The 18,665-nt window shown below is 36.6% G+C and overlaps 1 protein-coding gene across 2 annotated transcripts; it reads left to right on the forward strand.

Moving 5' to 3' along the window:
• The first annotated feature begins 10,368 nt into the window (after positions 1-10,368).
• On the forward strand, positions 10,369-17,552 carry LOC131430313 (very long-chain specific acyl-CoA dehydrogenase, mitochondrial-like). 2 transcript variants are annotated; one of them, XM_058595186.1, is made up of 5 exons: positions 10,369-10,646; positions 15,119-15,320; positions 15,374-15,592; positions 15,720-16,769; positions 16,826-17,552. In XM_058595186.1, exons 1-5 carry the CDS (start codon positions 10,582-10,584, stop codon positions 17,177-17,179), a joined length of 1,890 nt encoding a protein of 629 aa, XP_058451169.1. In that variant the 5' UTR covers positions 10,369-10,581; the 3' UTR covers positions 17,180-17,552. The 2 variants fall into 2 exon arrangements, with proteins under 2 accessions (XP_058451169.1, XP_058451170.1); XM_058595187.1 differs by lacking the exon at positions 10,369-10,646 and adding an exon at positions 14,536-14,658.
• Positions 17,553-18,665: the final 1,113 nt, after the last annotated feature.

The following is an 18,665-nucleotide window of genomic DNA, read 5'->3' on the forward strand; positions in this document are numbered from 1 at the left end:
AGTAAAATTTTAAATTTAAAGTGAAAGGTAACGGAAACGACCGAAAAAATTTTAAACGTTGAAATGATTTCAAACTGGTTCTAGAAATATTGTATGTTGTCTCATACTTGGTATTAGGCCGTTTTTAAGAAGAATTCTGACATTTTGAACCTGAGAGTGTAATAGTGGAATATTTTGTTTTGATTGCTGTCGCCATTGCTAATTTATAGGACGAATAAAGGATCAAAGATAGGATGGATAAAAATCTATTGAGATGAAATTAGGAGCAGAGTAGTGAACACATCATAAGTGTTTTTAGCTGTTTTATGAATATTAGTTAAATTTTCAAGAAATGTGAATCAATTCTTAACGTGGAGCAAGGCGAATAAAGCAGTAATATGAAATAGTTATAGTGATTTTAGTGGCTAAATCGGGGTTTGAAGGCGACGTCCTTACAAATGAGATGAAATAGGGAGCCCTTACTCAGTTCTTTACAGTAACGCATGTGTTATCCAATATAATAAACATTTGAACTAGAGTTATTTTACAAAGCGGTGGAAATATTCTGTGAAGTATAGTATTCCTTGTATCTAGAACCTGGAATCGTGACCTCAACCACTTATACAATTTGGTTAATATTTCAATTACTGCATTTGTCACCTTAATCTGTCGTTTCTTGTATAGAACCCTGTAATTATTTTAATAGACGAAACGTATACATATCAAAATCGGTTATGTGCCCTAGCACAAAATTTGGCCAACCCCTGAATGACCGAACCTGCATCGGCCAGAAAAAGTCGAAAACACGTTTTCGTTCGGCACGTCAGTATAGACATAGGATTTCGATGCAAAGAAAAAAGTGTTCTGTAAATAGCAGAAACTTTACGTCTGCTTAGCGATTCAAATTGAATTGCCAAGTTTTGCATAAAGCAGTTCAATTAGAACTGCTATGCACTGATGAGTCAAAGACGAAACGTAAACATATCAACATTGGATTGTTCTTCCCCGATAAACTTATCCTCTGATCTAAATATTTCATTTGAAAATCTTTGGATAACTTATAATTGTGGTTTTGAAATTTTCCAAAAATCAACAATATAACGTTTACCGGCGTGCTTTAGTATTGGTAGTATCACCCTGTTATATTGGCCATACATAATTAAAAAACAAACTTTCAATGCAATAAAAATGATTTTATTTTCTATTAGTGGAACATTGATATTGTTAAATTTACGGATCAAAACTACTTTCGTACATCACTATCTAAAACATCAATATTTTTTTAAATAACGATAACATTTTCATTACTTTCAATTCAAACATTGCTTCCTCTCCGTTATCTGTAGCTCTGTTGTCTTATTTACCGACGCAATGAAATGCAAAAAATGAACAAGCAGATCAAGTATTGCAATCTTTTATGAATGCCTCGTCCATCTAAGAAAACAAAAGTAGCGCTCATTCGCGAAAATCAAAAGAAAAATAGATGGAATACGTTGTTAGAGTGTGCTTCGGATAGTGAATACCTTATGATCAAAAAAGAAAGGGAATTTTCATTTCAAAATTCCCGCGCTTGTCCAATCGGTAAACTTTTATTCTCTCAACGTTGGCAACACTTTTATACACATCCTGTCAAATTTTGACGCATATCGTACGATTAGTTTTTGTTTGGCGTCTATACAAAGAAGTTGAAAAATTTTCGTGTGGCGATTTTTATAATGGATGAAAAGTTAGAACAACGTGCGTGCATCAAATTTTGTGTTGCAAATGGATTTAAGTGTTCCGAAACGTTGAAAATGTTAGAAAAGGCCTTTGGTGAATCGTGTCTAGGAAAAACACAGGCATACGAGTGGTATAAACGCTTCAAAGGTGGTCGTACAAGCTTGGATCATGATGAGATCCCTGGCCGCCCAACAACATCTGTTACTGAAGAAAACATTGAATCGGCGAAGCAAATCGTGTTGCAAAATCGTTCTGTACCGATTAGAGAGATTGCTGTGTTGTTGGGCATCTCTTATGGATCAGCCGAACACATTTTAACTGATGTTTTGGGTTTGAAACGCGTCGCTTCTCGGCTGGTGCCAAAAAAAGCTGAATTTCATTCAAAAACAGCGTCGTGTTGTTGTGTTGGTTGTGTCGCAGTTTTTGGCCAAAAACTCAACCAATATCATCAACCAAGCACCGTACTCTCCAGATATGGCCCCGTGTGACTTTTTCCTCTTCCCCAGACTCAAATTGCCATTGCGGGGAACGCGTTTTGAGACCATAGAGACCATAAAAGAGAATTCGCTGCGTGAACTAAAGGCCATACCTTCGGCGGCCTATAAAACTTGTATGGAAAATTGGATCAAGCGTTGGCATGCATGTATTGCCGCAGGAGGAGAGTACTTTGAAGGCAATAATAAAGAAATTTATTAAAATTGAAATTTTGTGTTTTTTAATAAAATTCCGGTTTCATTTTTATCATAAGATATATGCGGGTCTCATTAGTTCAGCAGTTGAAGAACTGTCAGAAGTTCCGGTTCCGAACAAGTCCACGGAATTTAGAAACTATACTTTGGTATCAATAGGTAAAGTACTAAAATATTCCTGTTAATATATGAATTTGTAGCTTCAAACTTGCCTAATAAATCTTTTCAAAGCAAATAGCCGATTTGTCATCAAGCCCTCTCGTGCAACCGGAAGTGCCACTTGACTGTTCTCTGGGTGATGTCAGCTTTCCCACCCGCCCACGATGAGTTGGTCGACAAATACAAAAGTGTAGAATATGTTGGTTTGTATTTTTTGAATAAGGGAACAATTCCGGAAGTACTTTTTATTTAAATATACTTCTTCGTATTAGCAACACAAAGCGAAACAATCGATACAGCATTAACGAGCTCAAACAAAGCGATATCTCTTCAAAACTACACACCTAGAAAAAAAAACGTGTAAATTTACGTCTTCTGAGACAGACATATTCTGTCATCATAAATGACTCATTTTTACAGTTAATCGAACACAAGTTACTTGCATTTCGATATATTTCTAACTGATGAAACATGTAAATTTACACGTCTGCTTGAAAAGTGTGGTATGGTTGGCGTACATTTAATTTTTTCTAGTGAAATCAATCATTGTAACGAATTACGTTCTTCTGAATTGCGTCATATATGAATTTACGTCACCTGTAAATTTCATAATTTTTTCCTGTCGCTATCAGAATACATGGAGGACGTCTTCATAAAATATTGTGCTGATAATTTTTCTAAATCATGAATATCTAGTACAACTAAAAAATGTTTCCTTATGTAGTAAAGGCAAATGGTAAACTATCTTCTTTGACACAATCATTATATTCTTTTGGTCGCATAATGATTGCACATTGTTACAATTTGTTTTTGCAACTGTATTCCTTTCTGCACACAAATATCATTACTTTATTCCTCTCTACTCACAATTATTATTACGATATGAAAAAGTATTATTTCTCCAATATTTTTACATTTATTTTCACTGGCTTCTATCCACGGTCACCTTAATAAATTAATTACTTTTTCGCGCGGCATATTTCGAAACGACACCCATACTAGTGTGAAGATGTGTTCCACATCAATACTGTCATGACCTGTGGGATCTGCAGGCAGAACTAAAACGAATCTAGGCGTGTACACTCGGTAAAATCGTCCAAAATTTGACTCGGAATTCATTGATTTCCTACCAGATTCTAAATAAGATGAAACGATCGATTCCGGGCGGAATAAGTAGGTATAGACTAAGATTTGATTCCGAAATTCGGTAATATTTTTACGAAAACTTTCAGTAATCAATAGAAATACCCAATATTACGGTACCGGACGATCAGTTTTACTCTAGGTTCTTTTACAGAATTTTGTAAATAGACAATAGACAATTCATAGACAGAATTTTGTAAATAGACAATACAATTCATACGGTAAATTTGAATAGTCGCCGAGCACGATTAAAATCATACCGCCGTTATGGTGAAGTTATCTTACAATATCCGAAGTACAGTATCTGATCGTAAGTTGAAACTTTGTGTACACACTTGAAACGAACACGAACGGCGAAGCGATATTTTACTGAAATTTCGACTAAAATAACTTTTTTCCAAAATACTCGGTTTATTATTTCCGATATTATACTGATATTCGGTTATGTAAACTATCGTATTTACATAAGGGGCTGTGCATAAAAGACGTCACGCCGCAAGGGGGAGGGGGGTGTTTCATAAAACGTGACCTTTTGTGACAGGGGGAACGGGGGAAGGTTTTTAAAATGTGACGTCCAATATTTTCAATGAGCGCATTTTTGAAATACCTAATTATATCACTGCTGTTCCCTATTTCCTGAAAAAATCTTCACAATAAACGTTTACATTCCATAGGAAAACGTGTATTTGTTGATGTAAAAGCTTCTTCTTGTAAATTCGGAAATGAATGATGCAGGAAATCATTTCTGTTGTGATCAGCAAAAGTGCACGGAGGAGCGAGTAAATTAACGAAATTAATAAATTTTGCCTAATATGCCTTCAAACGGTTTAACTTAAGTTATGCACTGACAATTTTTTCAATAATTAGATTTTCTAGCATTCATAATAGTATATCATAAGATTTTCTCTTATCTGATTTTGATGCAGTTTATTCAATTGTACACCATTTGAAAAAGGGCGGGAGATCAACGATTTCAGACGTAGATCATGTCATGTCTTATCTTGATCATATGTGATTTTCCTCCACCAACATCAAAGCTTATCGAATCATTCAATGATTGAACTTACATAAATCAAGAATCATTTTAGTTCAAAATCACTACCCATTGTGTGACGGTAGGCAAAGACATCATATTAACAAGATATCCAGCTCTCACATTTTCCGAACAAATCATTGGCAACATCCTTTTTTGCGAGCATGTCGCCCTCAGGCGAGTCCGCATCGAATCTCATACATATAAGTAGGGGAGAGAAATGTCAAATTCGTGCGCGCCAAAATAGCAGGGCTGCGCACCCATACAATTGACATGATATGGTGAATGTGATGCCGTGCGATGGCGTTGCTGAACTGAAGATTGATTTCGCTCCAAGCTGACAGGGTCTGCGGTAGGTCAGTACCGATATTGATCGATGTGATTTAAAATTCACTGATCAACTGATCATGAAAAGATTCTCCGGCAGTGATCTCGTTTTGATGAGGTTGTGGTCTTTTTTTTCTCAGCCCTGTATGCTACACTAAGGAAATATTATTCTTTACCTAAAACAATAATATATCTTTGTACCCCTAGCAGAAATAAAACAGATGATTTCAATGTTTCATCAATTCCAACCAAATACTTTTGTTAATTTATATAATTGATAATAATGAAATAATTTCGATGATTTTGTAGGGTATTTTTTAATCTAATGACAGCATATAATAAATCGATTTTACCCTCATATTTGTATGGTTTGTCATACATATTGAGAATGTATTGAGATGAATTTTATTTATATTGAATTTCGTGACATGACAATTTATTCGTGACATGTGACTTAGGAGGGGTGAGGGGTCTTTGCTTCTGTGACAATTTGTGACAAAGAGGGGATGGGGAGTCAAAAATCGTCAAAAAAGCGTGACGTCTTTTATGGACAGCCCCTAACCGAATTAAATGATATGATATGTCATGATTTAATGATATCAACTTTTCGGAATCAAAGAAAACAGCTTTTAGACAACCGAAATTCGGTGATTCATCAAAGTAGCTATTCAGTGCAAAACTAAGCGATGTAAGTAAATGCATGTGTTCATATGCGGAATCAGTTGCAACTAAAAATTGAATCCGGATATAGCGATATGTTTTCCTCGCAATGCTAATCTTCAGCATAAAATTGATTGAATTCCGGTATGATATATTCCCTTAAATATTCAATGTTTTATTGAGTCATTACTTTTGTTGTAGCAGGTATAATAAAATTGTGTTTGCTATTGCAAATAACATGAGAGTGCACCCATTCTACTGTGTATATTTTTTAACAGTATTCCAAGTCCGTTGGTAGAACTGATGTTAATCGATAAATCTATGATTTGAGTTTTAATTGGAATGTTTGTTTTATAATTAAAATTTCACTTCAAAAAACTTTTATAATTAAAATTTCACTGCATAAAACTTTGGCAATAACTCGCGTGCATGAACACCGATAACTTCGTCAATTTCTTTCCAGAAGCGACGAAGATCTCAGTAATGCTGCCACTGTACAGAAAGTAAAGGCTCCTCTTCTCTTCTGGCAGGATTTGGCTTCAGCCCACTACGCCAACTCCGTTCTACAGTGGTTGTCAAAAAATAATGTACAATTTGTCCGGATCTTCGGCCAATTGAAAGGTATTGGGCAATTGTCAAGCGGCAGTTTCGGAAGGAAGGTACAGTGTCCCAAAACATGCAGGAGTTAAAAAAAATGGACAGCTGCCAACAGGAAAGTCACAAAAGTAACTGTGCAGAATTTAATGAAGAATGTCAAGTCCAAAGTGTGAGCGTTTCACAGAAACTAGGATTTTCTTCAATATAATCAGTTAAATGCATGAAAATGTAATTTTTCTACAATATATCGAAAACTGATGTCGAAATATGTTTTTTTCGCTTTTTTATTCAATAATCAATGTTGCTAACTACTTTTCGATACACTCCTTATATGCAAATTATCAGTCAAATTGATTACCGAGAATAACACTTGTTTTAATGATTGGCGACCACTCGGCTGTTCAAATTTTTTCGAGATTCGGAGAAAAAATCTAAGTGTGTGGTGTTTTGAAATCCGAAAATCGATTTGAATCCAGACTTTTGAGCGAAAGAAGACTAATACAAATACATTATCGAAACATTCGTTAGATCCATTTGGTTTACAGTTTACGGTAGTTGTTTGACAATTCAGGAAAATTTTTAGTACCGAACGATCGGCAGTCAAATGAATTGCCGAAAGTTCAACTTTTGAAAATACGGTAAAAAATTAACGAACTCTGCGAAGTATTCTAAGTGTGTGTATTTGGAACTCACAATGAATTCCGACTGAAATTCCAGACAATTGAAATGAACAGCGGTGTTTTCAAACACAGCGCTCCCATGACTGTTGAAAGTGTTCTCCCAATGAAGTTCTTTCACATATTTAAGTTGAAAAGTTTCGAATTAATTGGTAGTTAGATTATATAAACCCTTTTACAGATCACTGAGCTACGAGCTTTCAAAACTTTGACTGAAAATCTATCGTGTCATGAGTTTTCCTCTTTGATACTCGTTGATACTAAACATTTCAGAGAACTTTAATTTGAATTAATCGTAATTATGTCATACAACTGAAAATTAGGCTCTCTGACAGCTCACTTACAACCACAAATGTAATTGAGATTGGTTTGTTTTCATCAGGAAACGCATTTATTAAACACGATTCAGATGATCAATCAAATGCCGTCGACGTCCAGATTATTTTTATACATTTTTTTAGCCGAATATTGCCCATGTATCCGACTTTAAAATGTTCCGTAAACTTGACGTAGTGTCCTTTCATATGAATTGCTTACAATTAAGGTTGTTGTTCCTTAATCGTTCCAGGTAGGTGATAGTCGCTTGATGCTGCGTGTAAATCGCTTTTACATATTGTTTTGTTTTCATCAGGAAACGTGTTGGCCACCCATTTTTCAGTAGGGCCGCCCATCATTTTTCACCGGGCATAGAAACCTCAATGGTGTCATAAATTAATAATCATATCCGACGACATGTAGCCAAAATGACAGCTGTATGAAATGTTCAAAACGAAACGAAACCCGATTTCAAAGTGATTGCATAAATCAAATAAACATAGATTTCCCAGTGTAATAGTAATGTAGTTGAGCAACCCGTGACAGCAAAAGCACCGTCTGGTGGAGAATGGGTACGTAAATGCTCCTAAAATGCATGCATAAAGTTGCCTGCGCATTTAACACAACCACAGTAGCTAATGGAAAAAAAAGTACACCCGTTTCTCACTAGAGGTGCTGTTAGTGTCACCGTACAGTGAGAAATCTATGTTTATTTGATTTATGGTGATTGCTACTACTTTTTTTAGTGTAAACTACGATTAAACATGGAAAATCTTCAGAAATGTGTGAAATTGGGTAAGGTTAGGTTTTTTCGGATCAAAATTTTTTGGAACAGAAACCAGTGTAATGTTGATTTCTGGAGTAATAGAATGTATAGAGATCGAGTACTTTTTACTTTTGGATACTTTATTTGTTATTTGCAGGCATTTGAAATGTGGTACCAAACCAAGTTTAATGCTCCATTCTGAATAAACGATAGATTTCGCACAATGAACTAAGATCAACATTACCACCTCAGAGTAAAAACTTTTTTTTTCAACTTCTACTATGATTTTTCAAATGAATTTGCCCGTTTTTATAAGAAATCGTTGAAAAGGTGGAGTAATTAAAAATTTTCCTACCGATTTGACAGCTCTCGCTGAAAGTATCATCTCTAAACAAGCAGCGTCTCTACATTTCAGTTTTGCGACAATATGTCAATCGTTTTGTTATTTTAAATTAGGTTTTTTATCGTGACGACACAAATGAATAAGTATTCATCCTTGACAGTTCAGCCGACGACACGACCAGATACTCCGAAGAAAAATCGGAATAAAAAGTGTTCGTGAGTGATTTACCACCAGTTACCATAAATATAGCGACCCCTTGAAAATGACAAAAACTAACTATTCGAGCAACACTGTTCAAGTTGCTATGCTCTAGTTACCAAGGAGCACCAGAATAAATAAACAAACAGTTTGAAATAGTTGTGGAATAATTCCACCGTTTTGAATTTTTGTGTCTTTTCCTCTTATTTAGTGAATTCTGGAGAGCTATTAAATAATGTGGATAATCATCAACGCAAATTATGATAAAGCTGAGTGCAGGTGAGTGCTTGAATTTTATTATTAAATATTATTTTTCTATTGCAGTTAACATTCTTTCGCCGCCTTCGGAAATGCTTTTGAGAAGGGAGATATAGTATCTTTCTATTCGTTTCCTACGAACAGTTATATGTAAATTTAAAAGAGATGGTAGATAAATAGTTTAGATATACATAATTTAGTTAATTTCAGATTAATTCAATGGAATCTTTTGTGCGATCACTGAACCTCATATCAAACGGATTTGTTCACCTCATTTCTGCCGGAATTAATTTAGTGATCCATTAAACACTTCTAAAGGGTGAGAAACTGGAAAATCTGAGAACAAATCATACACTCTTGCTTATGTGCATTATTAAATAAAACAGTTGGCATATTAAAAAATAAACAGTTGGCATATACGAACAACATGAGTCTGAAGTTAACTGTATCATCCGAACGGAAAATAAGATCGCTCCGTTTATTGAGTAGAATTTAATAATCACATTTAACCTTTATATACTCAAATTTATATACTACATTCACCCGGCTGCGCAGTTGATTATATCGGTTAAATCGAAATCTACAGTAAAAAGTTTATTCAATACTGCCAACTACATTCAGTGGTTTCGTTTTAAGTTGTGTCGTTTTCAATTGAGAAAACTAAAACTGACCCAGGGTAGTTTCATCAAACAAACACTTTTCACAAAACTGTGTTTGGTTCGCACTTAGCAACGGGGGTTTGAACAAACCTGATATAAAAACCAGGTTCGAAACTGACTCGATATTCAGTTCAACAATGTAGAAACTAGGTTCGAAACCGGCTTCAAACCAACGGTTTGACAGCAGTTAGGGTGGAAACTGGGTTAGGTTTGGCATCAAGCGAAAACGACATTAGAATCTCTTGTTTTTGTTTACATTCCATATTTAGTTACCAAGGATACTGGTAACTGTTTTTCAAAATCAATAATTTTCCAACTTGTGTTGCCAGTTCCAACATTTTTTCAAGCGATTTCGTTTTGACATTACCAGTTACTGAGGGGTAGTTAGATTTGCGATACAGTTTTGATAGTCGAGTGGCAGGTCGTGTCGTCGGTTCAGCGGTACTGTTTACAAACAAGCCTATACAAAAATCGAAGAGCACATCTAAAACAATCATCTTTACACTTTGCAACTAGTCACTTTTATTTAATAAATATCAAAAACGAACCGTATTCAATCGTGAACAAATGTTTTAAAACTTAATTTAGGCGATACGGACCGTAAATGGTCTGATCCAATCTATCAATAAACAAACAAAAGAAATTTCTGTTTACAAACAGTACTGCTGGACTGTCAAATGTGTTCATCCGATTGAGGTTAGCAGTGACGGTAAAAAACCTAATAGTCGAGATTATTCTTGTTGTAATATATATTATGAGAGAAAGCAATTCACTTGAAAATACACGAATGTGTTCACCTTTCCTACTTTACATCATGGCGGAATACAATCTGCGATTGCCATCATCAACTGAATCCTTCATTGCTGTCAACGAGCTCGGAAAGTGGATACGTATATCAGGCGGGGTGTGCTGTTCTCGGAATCATTTAATTTCTCATATTATTTTCTTTAACGTGGAAAAAAGAGCTCGAGCTCTGAGTGTTCATCAAAACTGTTAATAGTGTGGTGGGACTTAATATTATCTGCTGCGAATAGAACCAGTATATTACCAGAAGCGGAAATGTTTCGGCTGGGACAAATTGTGATCAGAAATAGCCAGAAGGTGAAAGCTATCGAGCTCCGAAGGTTAGTAGAACTCCATAATTGCGAAACAAAAGGAACAGCTTTGTGTACAATTCAAAGTCGGAAAAAACCCGATAACTAGTGATAACGATGAGGAACAGGAACGATGAGTCGACTCAAAATGCACAGGGAAAAGACTTTGGACTTTGAACTTGCTTTCAATCGACGAGCCTCAATTTACGTAAACAACGTTTATTTTTTTTTTCTTTGTGAGTGTTGCGTCTAGGGATGTCGCGTTTTTTGAAATACTCGATTAGTAAATAATCGAATACAACTTTTCAAAGTAATCGATTTGCTTGATTAATCGTGCAGAATTACTCGATTAATCGATTAGCTTGCGATTAAGCATGACTAAATTTGATGGGCGATCTAACGTTGTGTTTCACTGCTAGATGCGTACGTGTGCGAGGATGATGATTGCAATATTAGCTGTCAAAATACAAGGGAAAACAAATTTTCACTTGTAAAATCCTTTATAACTTACATACAACGTCATTTTTTTCCAGCGAAAAGTTAATTTTAGTGTGAGAAAAATCAATTTCTACCTATGTTATTGTAGCAGCACCCAAGATTCTGTTTTAAACCATTCATATTTTCAGATCTGATCTTAGCATGCGAGAAAAGGTTATGTTGATAACTTGGAATGATTTTATTCGTCGCGTACATTATAAAATATTACTTGAAAGACCGCACAGATGCGCAAACCTAAGCGAATATGCGATATTATGATGAGGAATAGTTTTTTACTAAGAACTAATTCCGGATCTCGATATTGATCAACATATCATCTTATAAAAACAAAAATGATTACACGAAACGAAAGAAAATAAATTTTCTTGCATTTTAAAATAATCAGTTCTTATAACAGGTCCTAGAATTTTACAAAATATTTGAAATTATATAAGAAAAAATCAATCTTAAGAGAGGTTCAAATAATGAAACTTAGATGGCGCGTCAGGTGAAATCAGTTCTACGTTCGATTGTCAATTTTGTTTAAGTCGATTTGTTGTTTCAAGTGGTGCCAGATTGTTTTCGAAACAACTTACTTATTTCACGCACAAAAATTAAACAAATGCCTAGTAATTAGAATGAATAGATATTCTAATTTGAATCAAATATTGGTCTCGTTTTTATAAACACCAATAAGTCACATGGCAAAATTTTCTTTGAAGAAATACAGGCGAACTATTCAAAATAGAGCATATTTTTAACGACCAAACGAAAGGGAGAACTTTTCTTCTTCAATTACTGTTATGATATACACTCAGCCAGTACATAACAGATCTTCAAGTAAGTGGCAGGGTGCTTAGTGACTTTAAAACAAACACGACATATTTTTGTAATAAGCACAATTTATTTGGAGCAACCATGTCCTCGATTGAAGTAATAACATCCGAGTTTGAATCTATTGATTTGATGTTTGATGAGCAACTAACCGTTTCATCGTTTTCATTATACTGTTTTTTTTCTGAATGAAGTTTAAATTACTTAATTAAGCTCTCGGTCCTCGTACACTAAGATTACTAGAAATCAATAAATCAATTTGAGGTATATAAACTCAAAAACTAGTAATGTAAACTAGTAAATAAGTATAAAATAGCTTTTAATCAAAATACAGGGTCCGGCACTCGAAGTGTAACCATCTTCAGACCGCTCGCGCAGCTGACGCACGGGCATCAGCTCTCTAGAAATTTGCTAAATGACAGTTCGGAGTGGCATTGTTTACAAGCGCAAGAAAGCATTTTGCCAAGAGTGAACGCGAAAAAAAAGTTAAACTTGAGAGAGCGAAGGAGTTGCTTCGTTTAGCCGAAAGCGGTCAATTTCTGAACATTGTATTTTCTGACGAGAAAATTTTTCCAATTGAGCAATTCGTAAACTCTCAAAACGATAGGGTTTACTTGACCGATCGTTCATACGAGAATTTGAGTCATCGATTGGCCACCAGGAGGCAGCACCCGCAACAGATAATGGTTTGGGCCGCTGTAATCGCAGATGGGCGCTCTCCAATCGTTTTCATCGAGCCTGGCGTCAAGGTAAATGCGACATATTATCGGGAAAGTATTCTGGAGGTTGCTTTGAAGCCGTGGGCAGACAAACATTTCGGTGGCAGATCATGGACGTTTCAGCAGGACTCGGCGCCGTCTCACAAAGCTCGAGTGAACCAAGAATGGCTGAAAAACAACGTTCCGAACTTCATCACGTCCACACAATGGCTCTCGAATTCACCAGATGCGAATCCAATGGATTATTCTCTTTGGGCCATTTTGGAGAGCAAAGTCCGAACTAAAAGATACACCAGTCTCGAGGCGCTGAAAAAAGTTATTGTCCGCGAGTGGGCCAAAATACCTGCAAGTCACATTCGGGCTGCTTGCGATTCGTTTTTTGACCGTCTCAAGGCCATAGGTAAGGCAAAAGGTGGTCATATCGATCAAAAGTGAATTGATTCTGAATTTTGTAATATTTTTACACATTTTGTACTTTGAATTAAGTAAATGTAATTTTCCAAACTGAATTTATGGCCTTTTTAATTGGTTACACTTCGAGTGCCGGACCCTGTATGGCTCTTTCAAACAAGAACGAACTAAGAAAAACAAAAAAATCACCCGAAACAATATACATTTGTTTGTTTGTTGCGAATGATATCCTATGTAGTAAACCAAATTTACTATTCTCATCCCTTGAATAGTAAAATACTGTTTAAATCATAGTTTTGAGTAACGCAAAGGTTTATGTGACAAATCATATCCTTCGAAAAGGTGAATGTGAGAGCATGAAACTAAAGCTTTCAGAATGTCAATTCAGGAAACTTTAATTATCTCAGGTTTAAAATTTTTATCCAGACGATTTATAGGTAAAAGATTCAAAACAATTTTGGTTTAATTTTATTAAAAATATTGTGCGATTAGTAATATAAAAAAAGAAATGTCAATATTTTTGATTAAAAAGCAGTGTTAATATTTTTGATGAACCAGAGATTATCTATTAGAATAAAAAAAATCAACAGAATTTTGTGCAGTTTTTGATAACTGTGTACATTGAAAATCTGTGCACATGGCATCCATTAAAACCTCTCAACTCATTGACAAAATGAAACGAAACGAAATTTGAGGAACACAATTGAGAAGATTATAATGAACATAATTGAAACTGGAGTCATTTCTTTCATTTTATTGTATTGTAATTTTCACTGGCGGTTAGCAAAGACTGCGATGCGCCAAAAAGAGACAGAATGCCGCAAAGGAAGCGAACCTGTCATTCGCATCAATTCATCCTCTTCGAGACCTCAAGTCACAAACATAATTTTTAAATTGGTATTAATCGAAATCTTTGTGTTCACCTACTGCTTTACTTGAAACACTTTCGATTTTAACTAAAAAAATATACTACTATGAAAAATTGTATATTATCTCCTTTAAAATTAAAGTCATCTTTGACAGATACATATACTCATTGAGGCTTAAAATGAACAAATAAATAATTCTTGTCGTAAAAGAAAATTGCATGTTGAATCTGTAATTGCCCTTGTTTAACCAGACGATTTTTTTCTAATCGATCTAGATTAGATGACTGTCTGAAAAAACTTCGAAAACCTCTAAAAAGTCTGCAAAACTGCATAGTTCGCTAGAAAAGAAAATTCATCAAATTCACATAAAATCTGCGACTTGGTATCTGTTATTCTGACGCTCATTATTTCGCAATTCTGCGACGATTCCGTCGCATTCTATGCTAAGCTGAAATTAACAATACTAATCGAACCAATAATCGTAGGAAATTAATCGATTACTGCGATTATCTGAAAGAATTCAATCGATTAAATTTCATTCGATTAACTGTGCCTTTACTCGATTATTCGATTAATCGATCGATATTACGACATCTCTAGTTGCGTCGCACTGACTACTGAGACGGATGATGACGACATTCGTGTTCATGTCTAGCACACTTTGATTGACGTTGCGGCTGCTGCGACATTGAAATGAGTTGGTTTTGTTCTATTCTCGCACAGCTGTTGTAGGTAGGATAGATATGCAGAATTATCTTTGTTTTTGTTCGATGCATAATCTGCCTGGTCAAAGGTGGTTTTCTTTTTTTTTTCTTTGCTATGTCTTTTTGACAGCTGAAACCGCTTACGGTCCATCTCGCTAAAGGTGGTTTTCATTTAAGATTAAATCTTCATAAAAATTACAATTGTCTTCCCACTATAATGACCAATACTTTGCTCTGATTATTGTTATCAGTTATAGCAGCTTTCTTATCTTAGTGTTCCGAATATGTTGTTATCTGCTATCTCATGTCTAAATGAATGCCATGAAAATCACTTAATGCCTTATTGAACAATTCTATTGTAAAAACCAAATTATGTTTTTGGTAAAAGCTGATTTGTTCGAGTCAGAAATATGTATTCGAAAGAATCCAAGAAAAACAGTTGATTCATCGAATAATCGATACATACACTAAATAAAATATTTCCGCAGATGTCTTTCGGCAGCACCGCAGGCCAAGCGCGCCGAGAGTCAACCGGCCACCAACGACAAGAAACCGAACATGTCGTTTTTGACAAACATTTTCCTCGGTGAAGTTCAGCCAGCCCAGGTCTTTCCCTACCCGGAAGTGTTGGATGCCGATCAAAAGGAATACATTGCGGCGTTTGTTGACCCAGTGACAAAATTCTTTGAGGTAAGCTGCTGCTAAGATGACCATCAACAAACTGCAACTCGTACCAATTTCAGGAAGTTAACGATCCCGTCAAGAATGACACAAATGCTCACATCGACGAGAAAACCTCCGAAGCACTATGGGAACTGGGAGCGTTTTCGCTGCAGGTACCCCCGGAATACGGTGGATTGGGACTTAACAACACGCAGTATTCGCGCATGTGCGACATCATTGGCGGACAGGACTTGGGTTTGGGTATTTTCATCGGTGCTCATCAGAGTATCGGTTTTAAGGTGAGCATGCAGGAACTGAACTAGTTTCGCATCACGTGCTCAATTGGTGAGCTGATAACAAATCTGAAAACTTTCATCCTGTATTTGTTTTCAAATCATTCAAACGTCCTCTATCGCTTATCTGCAGGGAATCCTCCTGTACGGAACGAAGGAACAGAAGGAAAAATACTTACCTTTGGTATCAACCGGGAAGAAGTATGCCGCTTTTGCCCTGACCGAACCTAGTTCCGGCTCGGATGCGGGTTCTATCCGTTGCCGGGCTGTGAAAACCAAAGACGGTAAACATTACATACTGAACGGGTCTAAGATTTGGATTTCGAACGGTGGAATTGCCGACATTATGACCGTGTTTGCGCAAACGGAAATCGAAGATCCGAAAACGGGCCAAAAGAAGGACAAGGTAACTGCTTTCATTGTGGAGCGAGGATTCGGCGGTGTCAGCAATGGTCCACCGGAGAACAAAATGGGTATCAAGTGCTCCAACACGGCGGAGGTTTACTTCGAAGATTGTAAAATTCCCATCGAAAATGTGCTGGGAAAGGAAGGTGACGGATTCAAGGTGGCCATGAATATCCTGAACAATGGTCGGTTTGGAATGGGTGCCACTCTTTCCGGAACAATGCGAGCCTGTATTCAGAAGGCCACCGAACACGCAACGAATCGTGTTCAGTTTGGACGTAAACTGGAAACGTTCGGAGGAATTCAGGAAAAGTTGGCTCGCATGGCAATGCATCACTATGCAACGCAATCGATGGCCTACATGGTGTCGGGTAATATGGATTCCGGATCGGTTGATTACCATCTGGAGGCAGCCATTTCCAAAGTATTCGCTTCCGAATCGGCGTGGTACGTTTGCGACGAAGCCATTCAAATCCTTGGCGGAATGGGCTTTATGAAAGATACCGGTCTGGAGCGGGTTATGCGTGATTTGAGAATCTTCAGAATTTTCGAGGGAACCAATGACATTTTGAGGCTTTTCGTTGCTCTGACCGGTATTCAGTATGCAGGTTCTCACTTGAAGGAGCTGCAGAAAGCGTTTAAAAATCCCGCCGCCAATCTGGGTTTAATTTTCAAGGAAGGATCCCGACGGGCCATTCGTAGCATTGGTTATGGCGGTTCGGATCTGACACCATTTGTCCCCGATCAACTGAAGGAAGCTTCCAAGCAGTGCTCTGAGGTAAATATTGAAGTTAGCCAACTTATTCGATCTAACATTTTCGACTTATTTCACAGAGCATTGATATTTTCGGTAAAGCGGTAGAATCTTTGCTGATTAAATACGGCAAAGGAATTGTAGAGGAGCAATACCTGCTGAACCGATTGGCCGATGCCGCCATTGATATTTACGCGATGGCAACGGTGCTTTCGCGAGCAACTCGGGCGGCCAACAAGAGTCTACCGTCGGCCGATCACGAGCTGCTGATGGCGCAAAGCTGGTGTCACGAGGCGGCCGATCGTGTCCGTGTGAACATCCGTAAGATCAACACCGATTCGTTCGTCAAAAACTACGGCAAGATGTCACAAATTTCCAAGAACATCTGCGCCAGCAACGGTATAGCGCACAACAATCCGTTGGATATCGACTGAGGAGGAGAAGGAGGCAGTTGCGCATCCGGCAGTCATGGTATTAGATTTTTAGAGCACGGTGATTCGAAATGATTTTCTTGTGAAAATTGCAATTAGAGAATCTAGCACGATTGAAAACGAAACTCTTACTAACCCGTTTTGATTGGAGAAAAAACGCTGTGAAAGATGTTCGAAGCTCGGAGGTACTTCAGCAGTCCTCACGAATGAATGTAACTTAGCTAGACAATTTGAGAAATAGAAACGAATAACTTATGGTTTTAATCGATGATATTGTAGATGTATAATTTATGTTTATTTTGAATGTTGTATATACTGTAAGATGAACAAGTTTTTCTTTATGTGAAATATAGGGTGAATTACATTTAGTACCAAAAAAAAACCTGTTTTAATCCACGCGGTGTAATGATGCCTTCCTTATATCATGCACATGTCATATGAACGGTTGAGAGCAAAAATCGGATAAGTGCAACTTAGTTTGAAAAACCCGTTTAAGTATTTTTTTAGTGCAAAAATCGGATAAAAACATTGAGAGCAAAAACCGGACATGGAATTTGCAATGCAAGAATCGTTTGAAAGCATATTTTCTGGAAGAACTGGACAAAATAACTTTGAATGCAAAAACCGGACAAAAACTTAACCAGTTCTTCCCAAACAAATGTATTTATCCGATTTTTGCATTCAAAGTTTTTACCGACTTTCGCTGTGGACAAAGCATGGTTCCCACAGCGGCAGTTTGTAAAAACTTTGGTTTGGGAAGAACCGGTTATGATTTTGTCCGGTTTTTGCATTCAAAGTTGTTTTGTCCGGTTTTTGCCGAAAAGATGTTTTCAAACGATTCTTGTATTGCAAATTCCTGTTGAAGTGAATAGAACAAAACTACAAGGATCAGCCCCATGGGGTTGTTCGAGCCATTGATGTGGAACAAGGCAACCAAAATTTCTAATGATCGACAATCAATCAATCGTCACACTTTTGAATTCGCAAATGCATGAGAGTCTGCTTAGATTGAACTTTATTAGGAACCAAAACCGAACACGCGAACCCAGAATATAGACTTTATTTGTCGTGATTTGTATTTGTTTTGTAACCGACAAAATTAAACCAATAGCCCAAATGTATGCAATTATATGTTTGTACACGATACGGATATCGATATTTGTGCTTGCGATACGGATATCGATTTTTAAGCTTCTCTTCGCCAAACTTGTGTTCAAGTTTTGTATGCAAGCAGTTATTTTTATAGCGTTTCTCTACCATTACAACCATTCTGCTATTTCGGTTGAATCGAGTTTCTTATTATCAATCGAGTTCATCTTATATAAATTATAAATCTACTGCACTCCATATTTACCCTGGGGTAGTTGTCAATTTCTCAGGCGAAACGACATAACATGGAATTTCATCCGAACTTGCATGACACAAGATCAGAGCATACCAATTAAAGCTTCAAATCGTTTTATGGCACTTTTTGTCTTGCTGTCTAGTA

The sequence above is a fragment of the Malaya genurostris genome, chromosome 2 (genome assembly GCF_030247185.1).
Source record: "Malaya genurostris strain Urasoe2022 chromosome 2, Malgen_1.1, whole genome shotgun sequence".
Classification (NCBI taxonomy): domain Eukaryota; kingdom Metazoa; phylum Arthropoda; class Insecta; order Diptera; family Culicidae; genus Malaya; species Malaya genurostris.